The 27,868-nt window shown below is 40.7% G+C and overlaps 1 protein-coding gene across 4 annotated transcripts in view; it reads right to left on the bottom strand.

Moving 5' to 3' along the window:
• The window catches only part of COL26A1 (collagen type XXVI alpha 1 chain), a 180,088-nt gene that overhangs the window by 136,627 nt on the left and 15,593 nt on the right, over positions 1-27,868 (bottom strand). For all 4 annotated transcript variants that reach the window (XM_033922393.1, XM_033922391.1, XM_033922392.1 and 1 more), the window contains exon 2: positions 323-445. In XM_033922393.1, coding sequence (XP_033778284.1) covers positions 323-445 — 123 coding nt within the window. The remainder of the gene's footprint in view (positions 1-322; positions 446-27,868) is intronic.

Genomic DNA, 27,868 nt, shown 5'->3' with positions numbered 1-27,868 from the left:
GTAAAGCCATCCGGCCCTGGAGCAGAAAAATTTCTCTGTTGCTGGATAGCTTTTTGTAATTCTTTAGTGGTAATGGGTGCATTGAGAAACGCTACATCTGGTTCAGCAAGTGGCAATAAACTAGAATCTGTTAGGTAGTCCCTAATAAGGGGTTCAGCCCCTGAGTCCTGACGCCCATATATCTTCCAAAAATACGACGTGAAAATCTGCGCAATATGTGCCGTGGAATGCTGCTGACGGCCCAATAAAATTGAAATTAAAAGACAAAGTGAAAAAAGCAACAGAAAAGGAAAAAGATAGCTATTGCATGGAAAGTGTTTACCTGAGTAGGTTTGTACAAGGTCCGGGCCAGCGGCAGCTCTGGTAAACTCTTTGGATCACAGTCTCGGAGCCATTTTGCACTTGACAGGACACCGTCTTTGTAACCGTGTATTGACACCAGTTCCTGAAACAAAAAAGTCTTCATTATTTATCTACAACACCTTTCCCTCCAGAGTAAAAGCTCTAGGTCAGCTGTCACAGACTAGCCCAGTCCTCTGTTTCTTACACTTTATCTCACTGCCAAGAATGACTAATCCCAGGACTTTGTCACCAGATGAGGCCAACCTCAGTCAGATGTGAAGACACAACTCGGTAGGGTGGCCAGACGGCTCTGTGTATTTACATAAGACACCTTCTGAACAAATTATTTTTTGTCACATTGCAGCTACAGAGGTATGCATAAAATCCTAAGTACAATTCTGGATCAGCCCATAATCCTACTTTTGACAGAAGTTAATACGGGTCACATGTACTCAGCAGAGTAAATCACCTCTGAGCAGCAGATGTCAGTAGTAGGAGAAAGATGTGTAAATGATTTGGGCAATATTCATAAAAATTAAAGAGAGTGGAAAGGCTCCTGCCTGCTTAAATTGGTTGTCAATGAGCACCACTTAACTGAATACTCACAGTCAGCACCTGCGCCAAAGCCAGCTAGCGGGGGCGTTCTGGGGACAGAGTTGGCACTTACACAGTGAAGTGCTGATATGACCATGTGTGATAACCACTTAAATGGAGTCGCATAAATAGCAGTCCCATGTGGAAGTGGTTCAGCTTATGAGGTCAAGAGCTGAATATTGTATTTAATCACATAACCAGATATTCATTGCCAGTGGTGGACATAAAATTGCTGGGATGGCTTTAGAAACCTGGAAACAAAAACATTTCATAACAGACCTTGAGTTTAGAATACTTCTTACTTGTCATTGATAAGCTATAAGGATCATAAGGAACTAAGAAAAATAGCTTATATTTACAAAGACAAAATATAAAACAAATAGGGGCATAATCAAAAAACTAAAATGGACAAAAACCTAGCTAAGTCAGCACTTGGACATCCAAGTGCTAATAAGTGAAGCTGTTTTTCAGGACATCTAGCGAGATGTTTCCTCTGTTGTGCATCCAGAGTTCAAGGGAGCATGTTATGGGTGGGTTGTGGGTGTGCTAGACATGGACATCTTGCAAAGATAATCAAACCTTTCCCAGGACATCCTGGACAAAACTGATACGTTTTGGGCAAGACCTCTTTTGGAAGCATCTAAGTGCCAAAAACTGATCAGATGACAACTGGAGGGATTAAGTAATGACTTCCCACCCTTCAAAACTCTGAATAAAGCAGTACATACCTGTCTCTGGAACAGTAGCATCTGGTATGGGAAATCCTAGTATTCAGGTGGGTGGGCTACTGAACCATAGACAGGAGAGGAGCACTCTAGCCACAACATCTATGGTGTTAAGTATGAGCCCCTCAATCACCAACAGACTCCCACTGCAGGTGATTGAGGCCAACAGCGTGTCAGATTTTAAGAGAAAATGGGATATTCACATGGGATCCCTAAGGGAGTGAAACCAAGGGGCGGGTATTTGGAATGGGCAGACTTGGAGGGCTATAGCCCTTTTCTGCCGTCTTTTTCGATGTTCTATGTTCTATCAAAATCCACCAAAACCCTACTATACTGCCATTTAGGTGTCATCTAAAGCCATAAGGGATATTGGAGTGGTAGACAGGTGGGTATAGTGGGTTTGGGGGAGTTTTGAAGAGCTTAGCATAAATAATAAGGGGTATATAGTGAGATGTATATCTGGCATCCTTTTTTGACATTCACAGCAGTGCCCTCTAAGGTGCCCCACTACTCTGTTGGCATGTTCATGTGGCCAGTCCATTAGAATGGTGGCCCCTCCCATGTCTAAATGGTGCTGATTTGGACATTTCTAACTTAGACATCCTGGTGGTCTAGACGTTTTGGCAACCAAGACATCCAAGTAAGCAATTTTCAAAAAAGTAATTATTTGGAAGTCCCGTTTGAAAATGGATTTAGATGTTTTAGACAATGAATCTCAAAGTTTATGCAGAAGAAAAGGTTACAATTTAAAAATTCCTAATACAAATATGTGGAATGATAAAGTAAAAAGACGACAGATAGATTAACATGTACACTCCCTGCTTCAGAGCTGTGATAGTGGATTGTGTACAAACTACAAAAAGACAAAAAAAACAAATCATTTCATAAACGATAACAATAATATTCTTCATAACTCAGTCATTTACCAAAACAAACATACACAACACAATAAAAAAGATTCACTTAAATAATTCCTACTCAATCATTTACCAAAACATTTCTGGAAAAGCAAAGTTTTAACCAATTTCCTGAACTGAAGTAAACTGATAGCATTCTTTATATTCAATGGTAATGCATTCCACAACATTACACCTTGCAACTTTATCTGTTTAATAGATGGAACCTCAAGACTGATCTTACCTTCAGATCGTAAAGCACAATGAGGATGATATATGTGCAGAAGAGGGCTAAGTAGAGTTGGACATTTGTCCTTCAACAGCTTAAAGATTATACAAACTGTTTTATAATCTCTATGCAAGCTTACCACGCTCCTGCCCCGCTGCTAACCCGGTCGGTTGGTGGCTGCCTCCTAAAGCAAACGTAAAGCAATGTCTGCCTGATCAACCAGGCACATACCTCAAGATGTAATGCAGTCAAGGGAGAGACTAAAATACGTAAGAAAATAAAATCACACAACCTCAGGGACCGAATGCACATAATGTAAATACTGGGAAGATCACCACTGACCCAAATGCCTGGCGCACCCCAAAATCACTCAGACACTTTTTAAAAAATTGCTACAAACTGAAAACAGGTAACAGGGTTCATATCCTGGTTAATGAGCCAATAACCCCCAGACCCCGTTGGACATTGCTGACGAAGCAAATATGCATGATGTACCAGATAAGTAAATTGCCTGGGAAGAGCAAGTAACTTCACCCAAAAATCTATTACCGTACTACTTGATCAGTTTTTGAACAACAGATGCAGAAGTTTAATTTACTAGAATACAATGTGCCCCTTTGAAAGCTGGTGCAAAGTCTACAAAAAAAAGTACTCACCAATATGAGTTGTTCTAAAAATAGTTCTCCACGTTTTCCACATTACCAAGTGCGTCAATGAGGTTTGCCAGGAGAGTTTCATGAAAACCTTTGCTCAATTGACACAAGGTGTCAGTAAAAGACAGACTTTGAAAAGTCATAATTGTAAGGAAACTTTCAAAACTTGAAGAGTGCCACAAGTGTTTTTAAAGGGATGATGGGTGGACTAAGGGCTTAAGCAGCAAATTGTGATGAGTCAGAAAATCTCTTGGGACTCATGAATTAATAGCCCCGCTCTGCCTTGGAAAAGTCACATCACCTTGTCTGCCCCTGCCTCGGTTTACCGAACCAGGGCAATGACAGCATTCATCTTTCTACCGTCTCCCATTTGAAAGCTGACATTCACAGCAGACACCAAATCTAGACTGTTACATTTTTCCATCCCAGAGAGATGGTTGCATGTATGTTTCCCACACCATGTAGTACTTGGAAACTTGCACTGTCTTGTTTCCCATGGCAAATCCTCATGAAGCATACTTGTATGCATTTAACCTAAAGACCCTGAAAATTCAGCCCTCCTGGGGAATCTTAAGTGTCTGATTCAGGGGACAAACTCACAAGTGACACCGTCCTTTTAGGCCCTTTACATATTGACAATATTCTTAAAATACAAAGAGCGAGAGGAAATCCAAGATGGTTGAATGTTAGCAATATCGCTTGAATACTACTGTACATAGCATAGGTTGCCCAAAGTTGAGTACTGAATTTTCTGCGTATTCACTGTGGATCTCCTCTGCGAGCTTAACCTTTCCCATGTGCAGCCCCAAAAGGGGTGTGGCAATGGGAGGAGCCTGGGTAAGTCATAGAAACAGAGAAAAGTTAGGTGCCTTATTGAAGAATAATGCCTATATGTACCTCACTTTGGGTACTGGACTTACACCAGGTCTGATCCTAATGTAATTCCTAGCACTTGGTTTGCTTTTTTAGCTGCCACCATACACAGAGCAGAAGATTTCAGTCTATTGCCGACAGTGACACCTTTTCTTGGATGTTGACTCCCAAGATGGACCCTAGCAACAGATAACTATGATTTGGATTAGAGAATGACATGGTGACAAAATTCATCACCATTCCCACGGGAAATAATCCCATGTCATTTTCTAGTGTCTATTTCAACCTCGGTCCTTCTACACCAGCATTCTTCAAAGCAAAGCTTGTGGGTCAGTGGTTGTGGCCAGTCATACTCTGATTTTTCCCTCTCTCCTTAAAGAATGACATGAAGATGGTTTCCCGCGGTTATCCGCGGGGACGGGGACAGTGATGAATTTTGTCACCGTGTCAATCTCTAATTTGGATTATTTTTTCCCATGTGGATCATTTTGCATTTGTCCACATTAAATATGTTAAATACAAGTAGCACCAGTCCCAATACAGATGAGGACAGACAGAGTTTGCAGGAATGAGGCAGGGACAGGAAAAGAACTCACTGGGATGGGAAAATTTGTCCCTGTGTCATTCTCTACTCCTTACCTTCACACTTGGAATTTCTATCCAGAAGGTGCTTCACCTATTTCATGCAGACTTTATTCTGGTTGACTCAATTCTCTCTTTAACATATAGCACCCCCTCCCCCCCCCCCTGTTAATACAGTGTACCATTGTCTGTCTCCCATTTTAGATTAAAATCTTAGGCAACTATACAGGGTAAATGTAGGCTGCTACTGACTGATCTTACCAATACTTTGCCATTCTGACAGCGGACGCTTTGTTTGCTTTTGGGTGGGTTTTTCTTCCTCAAATGACAGTGTACCGTATATCATGCAAATGCTGCTATTACATTTGGTGACATAATATTTGAAATTGACCGACAAAGCTCTGCACCATTATCTTTGACTGCGTGATAAAGCCAGCCTTCCTTTAGCAATGTAAATGTCAAGACGCAATAAAGGGGGCTTGGCGGGCCCAGATTTTCAGGGCTATAATTTAGCAAGACAATGTAGCCACTTAAGAGACTGGTTGAGAGATGCACAGTTCTTTACTTCTTCCTTGGTCTAGAATGTGAAATGTAGAGGCCTTTTGATTCATGTTCTAACTAGAAGCCTTCTGCGAGAGATGAAAACTCATGCTTTCATTGTGCTGTTGCAGCAGACTTGGCAATGGCTAGACATTTGAAAACCCAGTCTGAGGATTCCTGTGGTTGCCCTTTTGGGGCATCCTGGATTTTACATCTGACTCAGATTTGGAGTCTTTTGAATTTGGTAGAATTGTGGGATATAGATGAAGAGAGGCACATAAGAATCTCTGGAGAGATCTGATGAAAAAATCAGACCCTGTGATAGGACCTAGTTGCAAATATACAGCTTCAGGGGCTGATCATATGAGTCTCTCTGAAGTAGTAGTTGAGGGCAGGAGCTAGCTGTCCTTTTGTTTGCTTCAACCAAATGACTATGATTTTCAGTGACTGGCTAAGAAATGGGTTACTGAACTGGGGGTTACAGTACCAGCCCAAACTTTGGAGGTCAGGGTTAAAAATGTTCATACATTGAGAAAATATCGCTATGAAATACAGCTTATAAGGTGCCCTCATGTTTCACAGCAGCAGGCCCATCAAGCTCATCTGACACTTTGGGTAATGCCTTTTGGATCTGCCCTCCAATTCAGCCATTTTGGGCAGCAATGCTTCTTACCTGGCAGGTGTAATCCAACTGTGGGTGTCCCCTACCCCTCCCTGAAATATTGATTTTAGGCCTCTGTCAATTGTTAAAATTGATAAAGGCTTGTGGCAATTCTTCAAGTAAGCCTTCCTACGGGCATCCTTTAACGCTGGAGAAAACCCTTACCTCCCTTGCTGATCCTATGGATTTGGCGCTTCATGAAATGATGCCAATGGAAAAACATATCTGCTGCAACAAAGAAGTCCTCTTGTTGGCCTGTTTTCTTCAAGTTTAGGGTGCATATTTGGACTCATTGCCCTATTGAATGAGAAGCACTTTCTTAATGCTTAACTGATTCCTGAGTTGCAGTGGGGACTGACAAACACATAGCTATTGATGCTGTGTCACGGGGAGAGACAAGGGTAAGCAGTTTTATGGGAGGAGAAGTTAGCTTTTGAATGTTCTTTCTTTTGAATGCAGTATTTTGCTCTTAAGGAATTGTGAGTTAGACTCTTTGTGTTTTTTTGTGTGCGAAGTTATCAAGTTCGCGGATGACACAAAACTCTCCAGCAGGGCCAGAACTGTTGAGGAATGCAAAGAACTGCAGAGCGACCTGAACAAACTGAGTGAGTGGGCAAAAAAATGGCAGATGAGCTTCAATGTGGAGAAATGTAAGGTATTGCACATAGGGAAGGGGAACTCCATGTACAGCTATACGATGGGAGGGAGGGTACTCGGGGGAAGCAGCCAAGAAAAAGATCTGGGGGTATTGGTGGATAACACAATGAAGCAGGCGGCACAATGTGCAGCGGCCTCAAAAAAAGCGAACAGAATGTTGGGCATTATCAAAAAAGGTATCACTACCAGAACAAAAGAAGTTATCCTGCCACTGTATCGAGCAATGGTGCACCCACATCTGGAATACTGCGTCCAATACTGGTCGCCATACCTCAAGAAGGACATGGCAATACTCGAGAGGGTCCAGAGGAGGGCAACGAGGATGATAAAGGGTATGGAGAACCTTTCATATGCCGAACGGTTGGACAGGCTGGGGCTCTTTACCCTGGAGAAGCGGAGACTGAGAGGGGACATGATAGAAACTTATAAAATCATGAAAGGCATAGAGAAGGTGGAGAGGGACAGATTCTTTAGACTAGCAGGGACAACTAAAACAAGAGGCCATTCAGAAAAACTGAGAGGAGACAGATTCATAACGAATGCAAGGAGGTTCTTCTTCACTCAGAGGGTGGTGGACACCTGGAACGCTCTTCCCGGAGAGGTGATAGGACAGAGTACAATTCTGGGGTTCAAAAAGGGACTGGATGATTTCCTGGAAGCAAAGGGAATAACAGGGTACAGATAGAGGTTTACCTTACAGGACATTGAGCGAATAGGGTATGGATATTTTAGGTTAGGTAGGGAACACTTTCAGGTCATGGACCTGGGGGGCCGCCGCGGGAGCGGACTGCCGGGCACGATGGACCCCTGGTCTGACCCGGCAGAGGCAACGCTTATGTTCTTATGTGTGTGAACTGGAAATGTGAATAAAGAGAATTTAATTTTAAAAAAAGTCAAAGTGCTCCATTGGAAGAGTATCTCATCAGAAAGGGTAGCAACTTTAATATTCATAAGGTACTATCATCCAATAAAATGAGGCATTCAACCAACACCTTCCAGAAATGCTTTTAAAATATGCCCAGTCACAGCAGCTATTGATCCCAGGGATGAAGTAGTGTCCTTCCCTATATATCTTAATAGCAGAAGAGGACTTTCATTCAGGATCTTGTCTAAGCCCGTTTTAAGCCCAGATACATTATCTTCCTGGCAGTGACTTCTACTACTACTTCTATTTATCATTCCTATAGTGCTGAAAGGTATGTGCAGCGTTGTGAATTTGACATGCAATAGATGGTCCCTGCTCAGAAGAGCTTACAATCTAATTTGGACAAACAGGACATATAGGGATTAGGGAGTTTCTTACAGAGAGAATGATAGGATGCACAAAGGTAACACAGGTCAACAAATCATTTTCATCAGAGTTAATGTTGGGTGGGTTTTGTAGTATTTTTCATGCTGATTTCAAATCTGTGTTTAGGTTTTCACTAGCACGTCACATTTTTCTGATGAGGTTCATTATATATAATTATAAGCGTTAATTGGGCAATATATCATGCGTTTATAGGATAAATGTACAAAGAGAGTTAACAACAGTTGTCTTTGCTTTTTTATGCTACAGACAGTGATTAATATCAGTCTTTATCATGCCAAGACATTGTACTAATCATCCAGATAGTTTCTGTTACATCTGTGGTTCATTCACAACGAAAGCACAACGTCACCCAATTACCGTAGATCTGAAGAAGGTATACAGATTGTACTTTGGCTGTCCACTGGGTGACCAGGATAAGTCTTGGGCTCCACATATCAATCTGTACCAGTTGTTCCAATGGACTTCGTGACTGGCTCAATCAGCAAAAGGCAGCGATGTCATTTGCAATCCCAATGATATGGAGGGAACTGCTACTTTTGCCTTGTGAACACAAGTGGATTCCCAGCTAAAACTAAGCACAAAATTATATATATCCTACTCTGGATTCTGCTATTAGGCCTGTTCTTCATGATGACTCACTGCCTGTCCCTGTCCCTGGACTTGCTTCTGTGGAACATGATGAGGAATGTGATGATGATGCAGCAGCTGGTCACAATCCAGAATTATATGATCCTGATGTGAATGATGAAGATTTAGAACCAGAGACCTTTACACAAGCTGAGCTCAATGATCTTATTCATGATCTAAATCTTTCAAAAGATAAAGCAGAATTTCTTGCTTCAAGGCTTAAGCAAAAGCACTTGCTTGCAAAAGATGCTAATATGACTCATTACTTAAGAACATAAGAATTGCCGCTGCTGGGTCAGACCATCTTTCTCAGTGGCCCTTAGTTCAAAGACCAGTGCCCTAATTGAGTCCAGCCTTACCTGCAGAAAAAGGAGTCATAACTTAACAACATTCTTCACTGTAAATGGCACATTGTGCTTTTGTCATGACATCAACAGGCTCTTCAACAGTTTGTCACAAGTGCATTGTCCAGATGAATGGCGTCTCTTCATTGATTCTTCACAGAGAAGCTTGAGGGAAGTTACTGCACAACGGAAATTACAAACCAAGTATACCAACTGACCATTCTGCTCATCTAAAGGAGTCTTATGAGAATATGAAGAATTTACTAGAAGCAATCAGTTATAAAACACACCAGTGGAGCATCTGTGGTGATATGAAGGTCATTGCAGTTTCCTGTGCTTATGCGATAGCAGATCTACAGCTGAACATTATGTTAAGTGTGTCTGGCAGCTGAGGGTTACCTATAACCCAGGGACAAGAAGTGTAAAATTTATGCCATTGTTGGATCCTCATAAAATATTTCTTACACCTCTTCATAGGGTTGATGAAGAACTTGGTAAAGGGCATGGGTAAAGCAAACTCACCAGGTTTTCCATATCTTGTTAAGAAATTTCCAAAAATCAGCACTGCAAAACTGAAGGGTTATTTTTAGGCCCACAGATCAAGTCCAATATGCAGGATGAAAATTTTAAGCAATCACTCTCAGCAGCTGAGCTCGAAGCTTGGGATGCATTCAAGTGGTGGAAAACTTTCTGGACAAGCATAAGTGTCCTTCAAACAAGGAAGGAATTCATAATCTTCTTGACTCATATCAGAAACTTGGCTGTCGCATGTCATTAAAAATACACTTTTTGCACTCACATCTTGACTTTTTTCTGGAAAATCTTGGTATGGTGAGTGATGAGCAAGGAGAACATTTTCACCAGACATTCAGCGTTGATATTGTTCTTCCCTTTTTCCTTACTGTATCTGAAAGTTTGTATGTCCTATTTGTGTTTCTTTATGTATAGGTCATTGTAAAATAACCTGTTTTTTTAGTTGTACACCTAGAAACTCTGTATAGGCGATTTAACAAATTTTTAATAAAACTTGAAAATTGAAAACTTCACCACTATCTGGGCATACACCAAGGGAACCGCTGCTACATTAGAATGAATGAATTTTGCTGTTTAATAAAATGTAGATCATAACAACACATAGGTATTCTTGGTTAGTTTCACATAAGTGTATTTACACAGAACACAATGCATTACATGTTGCTCTCCAGAAGAGTAAAAGCAAAGGATCCTAGAGGCTGTTGGAAGAGCCCGATGAGGGATCACTGCAAATTCTCAGCTGTTAATAATGGCTTGCAATATGGTCTCTTCTCCTGTAATTGAAATTGACCTTGGCACATTCAGCCCTTTCAATAGCCTCTGGGCAATAGCTGTCCCTGCAGGACTCCACTGTGGGAAATCTATCAACATTTCTACAACCCAAGACCCCCAGCCACTGCCAATAGGAGCAGCCGATACTCATGCCAGGAAGCTTTGAGAGTACAAGGATAAACTAAGGAGAAGAGACCACAACATCGAACCATCTGTGTATTGTCAGATAACACTCAGCCTTTTGTTTCACAGTGCTGCTATTATTTCATGGAGGATATGTTCCAGAAGCCCTTGGCCCTTCCATTCAGTCACTGCTGCTGGTTCAAAGCATCTTTTTTTATATTATTAACTAAATCACTCTGATAACAGTATCATCAATAAACAATGAATTGCACAATTCTTTGGGGCTTTAAAATCTAGATTTTCTTGTAGCCAAATAAGCAAAGGATCATTATTGGAAGTGCCATTGCCCTGCAACTGTAAAGATATCAAGAAAACCTGAAAATCTTGGTAGGTTATGATATCTTTGACTGGTCACATGTAAAAAGAATCCAAGCATGTTGACATGTGAGCTTCAAAGGTCAGCTCTCAAGAAGGGACCTTTGATGGGTTTCTGAAAGATGGTATATCAACAACAATAAGTTAAACTGAACTACAAGAACATGTTTGGCTAATTCTCAAAAAGAGATGATGTAAGGAAGTTTGGGGAGTTGCTAATGCTTGGCAGTTAAGATTCAATACTAAAAAGTGCAGATTCATGTACTGGGGATGCAAGAATCTGCAAAAGTACTAGATGTTAAAGAGCTGATATACACTGGCATTGTGATAAGATAGAAACATAGAAATAGACGGCAGATAAGGGCCATGGCCCATCCAGTCTGCCCACCCCAAAGACCCTCCCCTACCTTTCTTTGTGAATAGATCCCACGTGTCTGTCCCATTTGGCCTTAAAATCAGGCACACTGCTGGCCTCAATAACCTGAAGTGGAAGACTATTCCAGCGATCAACCATCCTTTCAGTGAAAAAGAATTTCCTGGTGTCCCCATGCAGTTTTCTGCCCCTAATTTTCCACGGATGCCCCCTTGTTGCCGCTGGACCCTTGAAGAAGAAGATATCTTCTTCCATCTCGATGCGGCCCGTGAGATACTTGAATGTCTCGATCATGTCACCCCTCTCTCTGCGTTCCTCGAGCGAGTATAGCTGTAATTTATCCAGCCGTTCTTCGTACGGGAGATCCTTGAGTCCCGAGACCATCCGGGTGGTTATTCTCTGGACCGATTCCAGTCTCAGCACATCCTTGAGATAATGTGGCCTCCAGAATTGCACACAGTATTCCAGGTGGGGCCTCACCATTGATCTATACAATGGCATAATGACTTCCGGCTTACGGCTGACGAAACCTCTCCGTATGCAACCTATGATTTGTCTTGCCTTGGATGAAGCTTGCTCCACTTGATTGGTAGTAGTAGCCAGAGCCAGATATAAACTAGTTTGCACAGAATGAGGCATAACCACTGGGAAAAAAAAGAGGTGATAACCTCACCACATTGCTGAGGCCACATCTATAGTGTGTTCATTTCCAGATCCCTCAGAAAAGATAAATGAAGGAAATTTTATAAACAGTAACCAAAGTTAGAAGCCAGATAGATCCATGCCTAGTGTCAATTCTATAAAGGTCACTTAGTGCCAAGCAACCTTTGGGTATGAGGAGTTATACCTCCTATGGATAGATTTTTCTGGATATCCCCTATGACGGAAACGCTCCTTTATTTCTTCTGATACTCTCTTAAATTCCTTTAGGTCCAAACATACTCTTCGTGCTCTTAAAAATTGGCTGATTGGGAGACTATATTTCAGTTTGTATGGGTGGAAGCTTGAGAAATTTAAGAGAGTATCAGAAGAAATGAAGGAGCATTTCTGTCATAGGAGATATCCAGAAAAATCCATCCAGAAAGCGTATTTACGAGCACGATATGCCCAACGGGAATTGCTGCTCAATGACAAATCCGGATCTAAACACACTGATCTGGAGGAAAGAAGATTGATCTGTGTCCTTCCGTTTTCAGATGCAGCAAAAATAGTTATCAGTTCTATTAGACAACATTGGTCCATACTGAGTTCTTTGTAGAGGGTCGGGGGAGCCTCCAATGTTTGCTTTTACTAAAGGGAGAACCATTGGTCAAGTTTTAGAATCCCAACAAGATGCTAGTGAAAAAGTAGGCTCCCATTCAAGATGCCATTGTTGTCAATGGTGTGATAAATCCATCGAGGGCTGTTATTGGCAAGACCCTCAAACTAAGCAGAACATCTATGTCTATGCTCGTGAGAATACTAACTGTAAGACTGATTGGGTGGTATACATCATTGTCTGTCCGTGCCCATTAGTGTATCCCATTCCCTAAACTATACTACACCATTCTTCTTGTAACTCCTCTGGAAATGTTCTTCTTCTTGTAACTCTTCTGGAAAAGTCCAGAAGTCTCTTTGTAATCATCCTGGAAATGTCCAGATGTCTCTTTTGTAATCCACCCAGAACTGCAAGGTTGAGGCGGAATAGAAATCAGTAATGTATGTGGGTCGCACTAAATGTCCAATACAGGTGCGCCTAAATGAACATAAATCTCGTATTAACACGGGGGCTCTTCAAGCCCCTCTGGTCCAGCATTGGACCCAATATAAGCACACTATTGATCAAATTCAATGGAGGGTTATAGCTAACTTGACAGGAATGAGGGAGGGTGGGAATAAAGAGGAAAGACTTAACTTTTTGGAGCAGAAGTGGATTTACAGACTTAATTCAGTTTAAACTTGGAGTTAGAATGGTTAACTTTGATATGAGGTCGACGTCAGGGGGTGCCTTTTAGGACAAAGCTTATATTTTGTTATAGGATAAGCTTTTTACACTGTTATATGTAGGGTGTTTAAAAGTTTTAAAATAATTAATATATATTAAAATACATGAAGTTCCCTTCCTCTTATGCGCAGTGGTTTCGCCAAACTGACGTCACCAGCTGCACGAGGATGGGGTATATATAGTAATTAGTAGGACACTGTGGCCATACATGGTGGTCGGTTAAACACAGCAAAAAGCTTATATGAGGTATAAAGAATCTCTTTTGAGATATTTAGTGAAGCAAATTTTGTCGTTATTTATTCAATGTGCTTTTAGATCTTGAATAATTTATACTGTTTTGTTTGATCCTAGGGATATTAGCCTTGAAAAAACCCTTTGGGTGAAACATGTCGGCACGATAATCCCTGAGAGTTAGACCACTATAATTAACCAAGCTAAGTACTTTATCATCTTTATGATAAAATTTGAAATTTAAGACACACTAAATAGGACCCGGTGAGGAATGGGTACGTTAAGCCAGATACAATGAAACTATTTTGAGTATCGTTGGTGGTACCTCTGAGGATCTATTAAACTGAAATTACGAATACTATTGTTGCAAGTGTGAGAATAAGGGAGGGGATTGACAGTGAATCACCTTCTAACAGCTATATATTATACTATTCTCTCACAAAAAATTCTGTATATTAGTAACATAGTGCTATTTATGAACCAATAAGAGTTTAGTCATTGTCAAATGAAGCCTAGGGATGAACCATACTGTGCTTTTGGAATTATTTTCCTTGTGCTCTCTACCGCCAAATGTTAAAAAAATTAATAAAAGCCAGATGTCCTGAGAGGTTTTCAATTTTCTGTCAATGAAAACAAGGCATATTGCATCTGACCCCAAAGATCTTATTCTACCAGAGAGACTTTTATATCTAGTAGTCTACCCTAGGACTGCTTACTCAATCAACTAGTCTTACAGCTGAGAATTCTGTAAGAAAAACCTATCTGGTCAATGCCTGTTAATTCAAATTCTTCATGTCTTTGCACATACCTCATCCACATTAAGATGTATTTTTAGCCAGAAATGTACACAGTAATATATTCTTCAAAGCAAATTCTTGGCACATAGTGAAAAGCTCTGCATTAAATATCTAATATTTATTTATATGTTATTTGCTATCAAGCACAGAAAGCATTAGCCAAGGCCGTCAACAAGGCCAGGAGCAGCTTGAGATACATGATCTGTTAATGGACTTTGAATGCTTATAATTCAAGATGTGGAACAGAGAGAAGAAAGTAAGTGTGGAAAACACAAAGGGAAGTGCTGAAATCATACACCAAAGATCCATTCCGGAAACTTTTACTTAGCTAAAAGTGGGGTTTAGCTGGGTATCAGTCTTATCATTCCCTCTGTAATTTCTGCACCTGAGCACCTTGACTAGATTGTAAGCTCTTTTGAGCAGGAACTGTCCCTTCTAGGTTCTAATGTATGTCTAGTAGTGTTATAGAAATGATTAGTAGTAGTAGTAAATTTCATGTCATATACTCATTTCTCAGCTTCTGAGTGGGTTAAAAAAAACCCATAAAACACCTTAAAATACATTGAATCACAAAATAAGTATGTTGCACAACCATCAATAAAATATACACCTTGTTGCCAGAGCAATGAACACGAGGAACAATGTGACAAAGTATGTTGATCTGTATCCTGGCTCTGGCATCTGTGTATTTTTAGTATGATGTATTAGGCGTGCTAGCCGATTTAGCACGCGTAAACTGATTTAGCATGCGCTAAATGCTAGAGCGTCCATTATATTCTCGTATGAGGAAAGACTAAAACGGTTAGGGCTCTTCAGCTTGGAACAGAGACAGCTGAGGGGAGACACGATTGAAGTCTACAAAATTCTGAGTGGAGTAGAACGGGTACAAGTGGATTGATTTTTCACTCCGTCAAAAATTGCAAAGACTAGGGGACACTCGATGAAGTTACAGGGAAATACTTTTAAAACCAATAGGAGGAAATATTGTTTCACTCAAAGAATAGTTAAGCTCTGGAACTTGTTGCCAGAAGATGTGTGGTAACAGCAGTTAACATAGCTGGGATTAAAAAAAGGTTTGGACAGAGGGGAGGAAACTAGAAAAGGTTCAAAGAGCGACGAAGATGATAAAAGGAATGAACTCTTCTCGTATGAGGAAAGACTAAAGAGGTTAGGGTTCTTCAGCTTGGAAAAAAGACGGCTGAGGGGAGATATGATTGAAGTCTACAACATTCTGTGTGGTATAGAATGGGTACAAATGGATCAGTTTTTTACTCTATCAAAAATTACAAAGACTAGGGGACACTCGATGAAGTTACAGGGAAATACTTTTAAAACCAATTGGAAGAATTTTTTTTTCACTCAGAGAATAGTTAAGCTCTGGAACGCATTGCCAGAGGATGTGGTAAGAGCAGTTAATGTAGCTGGTTTTAAGAAAGATTTGGACAAGTTCCTGGAAAGTCCATAGTCTGTTATTGAGAAAGATACCGGGGAAGCCACTGCTTTCCCTGTATCGGTAGCATGGGAATATTGCTACTCCTTGGGTTTTGGCCAGGTACTAGTGACCTGGATTGGCTGCCATAAGAACGGGCTACTGGGCTTTATGGACCATTGGTCTGACCCAGTAAGGCTATTCTTATGTTCTTATGACCTATGAAACATTCATTTTGCCACAAGTTGGTTTTGGAAACAAGATAGCCAGCATTCAATTACAACATTTCACAGCAAACAAGAAAACTGAATTCAAGGAGATATGAAGAAGATTGTAGTTTGAAATACTCTGAGAACTGAATATTTCACAGGACATTTATTTTAGTCATTATAATTAGCAAGGGGACTCTAATTCTATAGAAAAGTATTTATAAATAATATTCAATACGTAGGGTTAAGTGGATATTAGAATTATTTATAGAGTATGGTGTAATGATTATACACAAAGATTTGTTAAATAAATGAAAATATTTTCTATACAGTTTTTTTTTTGTAAGATATCGTAATATATATATAGAAGCTGATTTGAATTGATATTCCTAAATGTGCAGAGGCCTCAAAGAAAGCGAACAGAATGCTGGGCATTATCAAAAAAGGTATCACTACCAGAACGAAGGAGGTTATCCTGCCATTGTATCGAGCAATGGTGCGACCACATCTGGAATACTGTGTCCAATACTGGTCACCGTACCTTAAGAAAGACATGGCGATACTTGAGAGGGTCCAGAGGAGAGCAACTAGGATGATAAAAGGAATGGAGAACCTTTCATATGCCGAAAGGTTAGACAAACTGGGGCTCTTTACCCTGGAAAAGCGGAGACTGAGAGAAGACATGATACAGACATATAAAATCATGAGAGGCATAGAGAGGGTGGAGAGGGACAGATTCTTCAGACTAGCAGGGACAACAAAAACAAGAGGTCACTCGGAAAAACTGAGAGGGGACGGATTCAAAACGAATGCAAGGAAGTTTTTCTTCACTCAGAGGGTGGTGGACACCTGGAACACGCTTCCAAAGGAGGTAATAGGACAGAGTACAATACTGGGTTTTAAAAAGGGACTGGATGACTTCCTGGAAGCGAAGGGGATAGCAGGGTATAGATAGAAGGTTACTCTACAGGACAAAATCGAAAAGTGTATGTGAGTTTTAGGGTAGGAGCACTATCAGGTCCTGGACCTGAGGGGCCGCCGCGTGAGCGGACTGCCGGGCACGATGAACCTCCGGTCTGACCCGACAGAGGCAAGTCTTATGTTCTTATGTACTTTAATAAAATATACAGGGTGAGAAAAAGTAATCCCCTAGAGGTTGTTGCCATTTTCTCAGCAACCGCTTTGAATTTAAATTTTACATTACTATTTTTACATTACTAAATTTTTACAAAGAGTAACAAAAGATTCCAGAACCCCAAAGAGTAGCATAAGAATATAAGAATTGCCATTGCTGGGTCAGACCAGTGGTCCATTGTGCCCAGCAGTCTGCTCACGCGGCGGCCCTTAGGTCAAAGACCAGTGCCCTATTTGAGTCTAGCCTTACCGGCATATGTTCTGGTCCAGCAGGAACTTATCTAACCTTTTCTTGAGTCCCTGAAGGGTGCTTTCCCCTATAACGGCCTCTGGAAGAGCGTTCCATATTTCTACCACTCTCTGGGTGAAGAAGAACTTCCTTACATTTGTACGGAATCTATCCCCTTTTAACTTTAGAGAGTGCTCTCTCGTTCTCGTTACCTTGGAGAGGGTTAACGATCTCTCTTTCTCTACTAAGTCAATTCCCTTCAATATCTTGAATGTTTCGATCATCTCCCCTCTCAGTCTCCTCTTTTCAAGGGAGAAGAGGCCAAGTTTCTCTAGCCTCTCATTGTATAGCAATTCCTCCAGTCCCTTAACCAATTTTGTCGCTCTTCTCTGGAACCTTTCGAGTAGTACCATGTACTTCTTCATGTACGGCGACCAGTGCTGGTGAGGGCAGACCATGGCCCGGTACAGCGGCATGATAACCTTCTCCAATCTGTTCATGATACCCTTCTTTATCATTCCTAGCATTCTGTTCACCCTTTTCGCCGCCACTGCACATTGCGCGGACGGCTTCATCGACTTGTCAATCAGAACTCCTAAGTCTCTTTCCTGGGAGGTCTCTCCAAGTACCGCCCCAGACATCCTGTATTCGTGCATCAGATTTTTGTTACCAACATGCATCACTTTACACTTAGCCACGTTGAACCTCATTAGCCATGTCGATGTCCATTTCTCGAGCTTGATTATGTCACGTTGCAGATCTTCGCAATCCCCCTGTGTTTTCACTACTCTGAATAACTTTGTATCGTCCGCAAATTTAATCACCTCACTCGTCATACCAATGTCCAGATCGTTTATAAAGATGTTGAAGAGCACAGGTCCTTGCACCGAGCCCTGCGGCCACTGGTGACGCTCTTCCAGTCCGAGTATGGTCCATTTACCCCCACTCTTTGTTTCCTATGCTCCAGCCAGTTTTTAATCCACATTTCACCCTCGATTCCATGGCTTGCAATTTTCCAAAGTAGTCATTCATGTGGAACCTTGTCAAACGCCTTCTGAAAATCCAGATATACAATGCCGATCGGGTCGCCCTTTTCTATCTGCCTGTTTACTCCCTCAAAGAAGTGCAGCAAGTTCATCAAACACGATATGCCTTTGCTGAAACCATGCTGACTGGTCCTCATCAGCCTGTGTCCGTCAAGGTGATCAATGATGCGGTCCTTTATCAGTGCCTCTAGCATCTTTCCCGGTACCGAGGTCAGACTCACCAGTCTGTAGTTTCCCAGATCTCCCCTCGAAACTTTCTTGAAGATCGGCGTAACATTTGCCATCTTCCAGAATCTTTCCTGATTTGACTGACAGATTGGCTATTAGTTGAAGCAGTCCAGCTATAGTCCCTTTCAGTTCAGCAAGTGTATGGTGGTGGAAGCAGTTCAAAGAGAGTAAGATGCAAGTGACTGATGAAGCACATTCTGGGAGGCCAATCACCGCAAAGCAATCCACTGCATGTCTTTGAATTGTTTTTGAAATGCTGCAAAAAAATGTATTGATTGTGAAGGATGCTACTTTGAAATAGGAAAAATGTTCAGATTCTGTGGAGTCATCTGATTTTGAAGAAAAAAAAAATAGTGTGGGAAAAATTCCCAGTCGATTATCTCAGGTGACATATTCCAGCCTTGGTTCTAACTGAGCTGTAGAAAACAGTTGAATCAAGAAAAAAGGCAGATATACCTTGTAAAATTCAAATTTGCAGCAGACAAGACAGCAAATAAATTATCTGGTTAATACTTCTAATCAATAAATCTCAAACTTCAAACTTGCTGCTGGGGTTTCTCCCTCGGGCTTTGCTTCTCCCAGTCACCAACTGGGTAGATAAGATGAGTCATATGGTTCTTATCTGCTGTAATTTTCTCTGTTTCAATTCCTACTTCTTGGAGTATTCACTTAAGGCTGCAACCTATCAAACACCAGCAGAGTTGAGGCTATCTTTCAATGTACATGAAACAGCTTGGCAGAGGCATGTGAAATTCATACAAAAGATTTGCCACACACCTGATATGGATTTCCTTAACTCAGCACCAGATGTTTTGTGTAGACTCACAGGGCCTAAGTCTTTCCTTGTTTGCATTAAGATACTTAAGTGTGCTGCTTTCTACATACCTTCCCATCAAGCTGCATTGTATAGTTCATCCTGCTACTTTCAAAGCCATTAGCCAGACTGAATTCCTTCCAAACTAAACACCATGGGGGTAATTTTCAGTACTCCACCTAAATGCAAAGTCTGTGGCTATCTTTTGCATGAGTGAACTTGGGAGGGAATTTTCAGAGAGAAACTATCCCCTCAATATTTAACACTGCAGTTGGTGGTTTAAAGCAATGCTGACCACAGAGTTTATCCAGATATTTAGGGCTGGCCTATACCCAAATACCAGCACTGACATCAGGGTATAAGCTGACTATCAGAATTTATCCGAGTATGGCTGACTCTGTTATCTGGAGTGAGGCAAAAACAAGTTTCAAGTTTATTAGGATTTTATATATCGCCTATCAAGGTTATCTAAACAAGTGACATCCTAGAGCAGGGGTATCAAACTCAATCACATTAAGTGGCCAAAATCCAAAATACAGGCTAAGTCGCAGGCCAAACTCCACCCATTGCCCAATCTCCGCCCCAGACCCTGCCCCCATAATAGTACTAATTGTAACACCATTTTTTCCACTCATTTTTCATACATGCACACAATACAATCTTATTAACAATACATAATGGTTAACCACAAAATTAAACTGCACAAAGCACACTGTATGCTTTCAACATTCATTCCTACCAGAAAACAGAACCAAAAACTAAAGGTACTAATGAAACCCTAAGATTCAAGACTCTGCAAGCAGTACAACCCCCGAGAAAAAGAAACATATGCATTTCTTCCTGAACAGTGCAAAATATAGACAGCAGATACAAATTCTCAAAATTGACACAATTCAATTACTAAATTGAAAATAAAATCATTCCCCCTACCTTTGTTGTCTCCCTGGCCAGCTCCCGCGGTATGATCCGATGCACCTTTTCATTGCTACCCCTGGTGTTATCTTCTAGCCTGCTCCCTCTTCCTCACTGCCGCAGTGTGCACAAAGCCGCGTGTGGTGGCTCCTCACGCATCCCGTGCCTCTTTCGGCTTCTTCCACTCCATAGCTCTTATTAGTTTGGCTGCTACAAAAACACTAGAAGCCAATTTATGTATAACAGGCTTCACACCTGAAGGTTTTACATGCAACAGGTAATGTTCAGCTTTAAACGGCTACTTTTCCCCTGTGATCTGACAACTATTATGAGGATTGTTCTCCAGTACCTCTTTATTTTTCAGCAGGTCCACCATATATGGTACATGTCATCCAAACTTCCACATAATCTCCAACATTTTCCTGTCCCTGATTTAAACAATTTTTTCAAATGGGCACGGGTATTATAGCAATGATATTTTATAACTGTTTACTTGCTATGGAAACCTTAAGTATGAGAAATTTCTCCCCCATAGCTTCTGCTCATATGTGGTTTGTAAGTCTTTCTTCCAATGGTGGATATAATAACGAATAGGCATGTTATAAGCTAAAAGCTAGAAGGTTCCTCCTTTGCCTCCCCCTCCCTGCATAGCTTGTTCCAATTTAGTCTCAGTCAAGCTAAGATCATCTCTCGCCTATATATTTGTGTATAGTGAAATGAGTGATTAGTTGGGAGTCAAATTCTTCCTGTAAAATTGAACAACAGACCATCTGCTTGTCCTCTCAGAGTCAGCGCCTTGTATACTGTAGAGTCCAACTTTTTCCCCAACATAAAAATGTCTGGTCAGTTTGAGCCAGGATAAACCCTGACACATATTCCAAAGAAGTCTGTTGAAAATATATCCTATCAAGGAAAGTTGGTTTCCTAATTCTATACCATGTCTATAGGGGACCTCTGCTTGGTAGGCCTTCTTCTGATCTATTTGATCTTCCTTCTTTATGTTGAATTACTCTTCCTTGCTCTTCTATTTCCTCCTTCTTAGTCTTCACTCTAATCTTTTATTGCATTTCTAAATTCTGTTTCTCCGATCTCCTTCTCCTTCTACTCACCCATCCTGTTGTTTTTCCTTTATTTGTTTTCTTTCCTATCAAAATTGTATTTCTCACCCATCTTTCCCTTTTGGCTCAGTACGTTTTGTGGGTCCATTGTACGTCTGACATAGTTACCTTTGAATGTTCTAAGTTTATTTATGTACATTGCTTAGAAGTTCGATTAAGTGATTTATCAAATTTTAAATAAACTTGAACCCTGTACTGCTAGAGGGGTCAGCTTAATAACTGCTATCAGGGAGGAATCAGGCAGCCATGGTACTATCAGAGGTGTAATCTGGATCCAACTCTGTTCCAACTTAACCCATAATTTTTTTGAGTGCGCTAACCATTCTGCTATAATAAGTAAGTGAGCGGATTTGTAGTATGAAAGAAAATCAGGCACTGCCATTCCTCCCAATTTCTTTGAATGTTGGTTGCACTGCTTGGGCATGAATTCTGGATGGTCATTTATTCCAGATACGCTTTAATTGGCTGAAAATGATTTTGGATATGGGAGTAGCAATGCCATAAAAATTAATGAAAGGTAGTACCATAATATTTTACTGCCTATATCCTTCCCATCCAAGAGATTGTTAGACTTTCCTATCTATCTGGATCCAAGATCAGCTCATTTAATTTCTGAAGTAGATTACATTACATTACATTACGGATTTCTATTCCGCCTATACCTTGCAGTTCAAGGCGGATTACAAAAGAGTTGACTGGACATTTCTAGTGACGATATGATTTTTTTTGTTTTTTTTTTACAACAGAGGAGAGATAGCTGGATAGATTCCGAAGGAACTTACAAATTGGGTAGTAAATTGACAGTACGTAACTGTGTGATATGACAAATAGATTATAGTTAGAGTACAGATAAGATTACAATACATTTCAGGGATCTGTTTACTTGGTAGGTGTTTTTGGGGGGAAGAGGTTTTCTATGTGGGGGTTTTAGGGGAGAATTTATCTGGGAATATGGGGATGGGGGGTTAAGATATTTGGATGAATTTTTTGAAAAGCAGGGTTTTGATTTCTTTTCGGAATGTTTTGAGGTCGCCCGTTGCCATCAGCAGGTTGGAGATGGAATGGTTGAGTTTTGCTGCTTGCGTTGCCAGAAGGTTGTCAAACATCTTCTTGCGCTGAGTGCTCTTGAGTGAGAAGGAGGCAAAAGGGTTCGGGGTTCTTCTTTGTCTTGAGGTGAGGATCTGGTTTAAGCGGATGTTTAGGAAGGAGGGGGAAGAGCCGTTTAATATAGAGGATTATTTGCATATAAATCCTCTATATTATTTGTTATACTGATTCCCAAATATTTAATACTATTTGGGGACCACTGAAAGGGGTATTTCTGAAGCAGCACCCCTTCAATTACTGGGGGAGTAGATACTGTATGTGGAGGGTCATAATCGAAAGTGTGCTTAAGTCTAAGGTTGGATGTTTTGTGCAAGACATCCACAAACCCAGTAAGAAAAATGTCCATTTTCAAAGCTGACAAATGTCTATCTTTTATTTTTTTTTAATGAGCTAGGTTTAAGCTACGGTCCTTATGACGTCTACCTTTTTTGCCCATTTTCAAAAATACAAATGTCAGCGTGAAAAACGTACAAAAGCAAGTTTTGTAGACGTACCCACCAACTACCTTGTTTGATCGCAGCAGAAGGAATCCCCATCAGCTGAGCCAGTTTCAGGTATTTCTGGCAGCTCAGCTGACAAGGAATCCCCCTACCAGGATCAGCTGAGCCGTTGAGCCCTACACTCCTCCCCCTGACATCTCTGGACTTTCCCCTGACATCCCCTTGACATCCCCCACATATTCTCGACATTCCCCACAACCCCGACCTTCTCCAACTTCTTTGCCCCCCTCCCCCGTACCTTTATGTGAGAAAACAGCAGGAGGGAAGCTCACTCCCTCCTGCATACAGGTCTGCATGCTGCAAATGATGGGGCTTCCTCCTCCCAATGCATCTTGGGGTGCAATGTAAGGGGCCGAAGGCCCTGATTGGCTCAAAACAGTATCTAAATTCCCTCTAGGAAAGCTTTGATTATGGATGGGGTACGTCCAGGTTGAAGCCACGATCAGCTGATGGGAAGCCTATGGGTTTAGGGGTTTTTTACGCTCTTTGGGTGGTGGGAGGGAGTCATGACCACTGGAGGAGTAAGGAGAGGGGGGGAGGGTCATGCCTTAAATACTCCAGTGGTCTTCTTGTCAGTTTGGGCACTTTTGTGGAACTTAGACGCAATTCAAACAGGTCTAACTGTCATCGTCTAAGTTCCCTTTAGGAAAGCTTTGATTATGGCTGGGCTATGTCCAGATTGAAGCCAGTCCGATTCCCACCCATAACACACCTTCCAACACATCCCTTTGTTCTCTGGATGCACAGCAGCTTAAAAGTGCTGCTCCACGTACTGAAAGTTGGTTTTGATTATCAGCACTTGGACATTTCTGCTATTAGGATGTCCAAGTGTCGACTTAGGCTAATTTTTGGATGTTTTAAAGTTTTGATTATGAACCCCATAGCATTTAATATTTCTAATTTTGATAAATTAATTTTAAACCCCATATCACTGTAACATCTGCATTATACATTGCAAGGAATCCATTGGTCGAGTTACAGCAAATAGGGAGATCTTCAATTCTAAAGCCCCCCCTCCCTCCCTCCCTCCCAGGTCACTCTAGTGATAATGGTGGCCCTTATATTCTCAGCTAATGGCTCAATTACTATGGCAAACAATAGGGGTGAGGGAGGCAACCATGTCTTGTTCCTCTATATAACAAGAAAATCCTTGAATGAGAGCCTTTTATTTTTAAATAGGCCAGTGGGTCTGTATATATCAGATGAAGCCAGAATAAGATACCTACCCGCTATTCCCATCTTCTTTAGTACAGAAAACATAAATAGCCAATGGACATGATCAAATGCTTTTTCTGCATCATTAAGCTTCTTGTTTTCACTTTCCCAAAGTAATCAAGGCTTCATTTCAGTGTCTTTCTACTCTTGTCTGTCACCATGCTCTGTTTTGCTTTCTCTGCTCTACATTGTGTGCAATTCTCCACTTCCCACACACTAAGCAATCTGCTGTTTGCTTTCAGAGTCTCTCTTTGCTAGCACCCGTTCAGAGAAATAAAATTCCTCCAGATGTCTGAGACTTTTTCTTTGGCAAACTTCCAGTCAAAACTAAAAATGATTCTCTTCAAAGAAGCCTTACCTAATACTTGACTCCCTCAGTTACTTTCATTGTGGTTCACTATCGTTTTTCCTGTGTATTGTATTACATTCATTCTGCATTTCTTGTTGCAAAGCACTCTGGGTAGATCATTAAATAAAAGGTACAGCTCATACTAATAAAGCATTCCCCTCTGGTCTCAGTCTCTGTGATCTAAGGGCATACAACCACACAATCAACTCCTCTTGTTTAACATTTATGTATTGAAGAACTTCATGAGCTCCCGCAACCATCTCATCAAGACTTGGAAAATATTTTAATCAGAATCCAGGATCTCTGAATCTGTTTCCAATTGAACAAACCTTAGAATGATTACACATGCCAACAACAAAAAAAAACTTTTTTGGTGCTTTGGATTTTTTGACCTGTCTCTGGGGTTATTTGGGGCGCTGATTCAGAAAACTGCATTGGACAGACCGCATCAGCTCTAGTTTCTTAAATATGGTTGAATTTATGCCTACAGGATAGTAGAGCCAAACATGAACATTGGGTAAAAAAAGATTGGCCTCTGAGGAAATATATGGTTGTTGGAGGACAATATGTAATCAATGAACCTTTGGTAGCACGAGATAGAATTATACTACCACAACTACATATAAAGCTAGGCCTGATGAAACAATTTGTAAAAGCTTTGAATAAAGACAGTTCATGCATTGAATACATAAAGGGGCATAATCAAAAAATACGTCTAAGTCCGTTTTGGACCTAAGTTGCTAGTTGTCCAAAGTTGGACATGTCCAAAGTCCATTCTTGACAAAATACGTCCAAAATATTTTTTTGAGAATCATCTACTTCTACGTCCAGCCGTTTGATTGTTCAGACCGCTATGTTATCTATCTTTATACCCCATTCTTATCCAAAAATTTGTCCAAGTCACAAGTTTTTTGCTTCTGATGTACAGAAAAAAGTTTTTCCCTCTTTTGCAAGTTTCTCTTCATATTCTTTCTTATCTTTATCAATGTTTTGCATCTAATTTGCCAGTGCTTATGTCTCTTCTTATTTTCTTCATTTGGATCCTTTTTCCATTCTTTAAAGGATTTTTTTTTTTTTGCTCTAATAGCCTCTTTCACTTCACCTTTTAACCATTCCAGCTCTCGTTCCCTCTTCTTTCCACCTTTGCTGATATGTGGAATACATCTAGTCTGGCCTTCCACAATGGTATTTTTAAATAACATCCACGCCTGGTTTACGATTCTAACCTTTGCAACTGATCCTTTTAGCTTCTTTTTAACCATTTTTCTCATATTCTCATAGTCACTCTTTCGAAAATTAAATGCCTCTACAGTAGATTTCTTTTGCGACGTCACTCCAATTATCAGCTCAAATTTGATCACGTTATGATCATTTTTTCTCAGCGGACCCAACACAATTAACTCCTGTACTATGCTTTACATTCCACTATGGACCAAAATTAAAACAGCTACCCCTCTTGTTGGTTCTTGAACCAGTTGCTCCAAGAAGCAGTCATTTATAACTTCTAGTAATTTTACCTCCCTAGAACTCCCCTATGTAACATTTAACCAGTCAATGTTGGGGTAATTGAAATCACTAAACATGACAATATAGCTAGACAAACAAAAGAAGTGGAGAAAAAACCTTAGTTCTTCTTCATATGGTTAAAAAAAACTCCACTTCAAAAAAATATATAACTTCCCCTTTTTTTAAACCAATAGAGGATATCAGTGCAACAAACAGTGCAATGAATTCAAAAAATTAGGTGACACAAAGCATAGGAAACAACTCCATACATGGCAAAACTCCAATACTGTAATTGGACTTATCTCACTCTGTGCCAGGGTTTTCACTAACGCAATCTTCATCACTCCCCACAAGCGGAGACTGTAGTCCACAAAGTGCTGGGTTTTGAAAATCTGTCCGGATCCCCAGACATGTCCTCAAAAGGAGGACATGTACTCAAAAGGAGGACATGTCTGGGAAAATCCGGACATCTGGTAACCCTAACAATATGGATATAATTGAGACTTATCAAACCTTACTTTTACAATAATAATTTTGCAATTCTGGTCCAAATGCTGGTCCTAAATCAACTAGATTACTTTAACTTCCTCTATGCAGGCATAATGTCTACTCAGTTGAATAAGCTTCAAACGATTCAGAACACTGCAACCAGGTTGATCTTCCGTTTAAGGAAATATGGCCACATCTCTGAGTTCTATTGCATGCTTTATTGGATACCTGTAAATGCTCAAATCCTGTTCAAGCTTTCCTGCATTGTGCACCTTACTCTAAATGCCAACTTGCCAGAACAGATAGTCAATATTTTCTCCACCTCCCACTTCACCTCATTGAGGATTAATGTAAAGGGGTGAAAAAATTATTCTGTGCAGCTATGCACTTGCATTGCCTGTGACATGGACGCCAGTTAGAGAATTGTGATGTTAGGCTGGCACGATTCTATATAGAACGCCCATGTGCTTAGGCGGGTTCTGAGGCCGGGCATCCTAATCCTATACAGAATTCGGCCCTTAGTGCCTGTGAATTGTTTTGGGCTGACTGCAAAATTTTAATAATAATAACTTTATTTTTTTCTATACCGCCACAATCTTGTGACTTCTAGGCAGTTTACAGTGAAGAGAGCTGGACAATCAGCGAATTACAGAATATAAATAGGGAAGATGTCGCTGAATGGTCAGTGGAAACAGAATACAATTAGTGAGAAAACACAATATCGACATGTTGTTAATAATTTTAGAAGGGGTTTCTGACTAGGAGATAAATCTATCGAACAGAGCTGTCTTAATTTCTTTCCGAAATGCGCCGTAGGTCGATCCTGCTCTGTTGATGTAATTGCTTAGCCAGATCTGCTGTTTGCTAGCTTGAAACTTAAAGGTTCTGTCCAGAAAGGACCTGTATTTGCAATCAGTGACCTTTGGATAGGCAAAAAGATTGCGATTTCTGGTTGTCCTCGTGGGGATGTGCAGCTCGAAATGTGGTAAGAGATAGGTAGGGGCCATTCCCCACACCAGTTTAAAGCAAAAGCAAGAGAATTTGAATATTATTCGTGCCTCCGTTGGCAACCAGTGTAGCAGTTTGTAGTAGGGACTAATGTGTTCGCTTTTCTTTAGTCCGAATATTAAGCGGATGGCCATGTTTTGCACTATTCTTAATTTTTTCAGTTTTTTTTAGGTATGCCCACGTAAATGATGTTGCAGTAGTCCAGGGTGGAAAGAATCAATGACTGTATTAGTAGTCTGAAAGATAGAGGGTTGAAATATTTTTTGATGGTTTTTAATTTCCATAGTGCAAAGAAACATTTTTTGCCACCAAGTTCGTGTGTTCGATCATGGTCAAGTGGGTGTAGTTATAC

Source organism: Geotrypetes seraphini, chromosome 15, assembly GCF_902459505.1.
Source record: "Geotrypetes seraphini chromosome 15, aGeoSer1.1, whole genome shotgun sequence".
Lineage (NCBI taxonomy): Eukaryota > Metazoa > Chordata > Amphibia > Gymnophiona > Dermophiidae > Geotrypetes > Geotrypetes seraphini.
The sequence above is the reverse complement of the archived record's forward strand: the minus strand, read 5'-3'. Positions and strand labels throughout refer to the sequence as shown.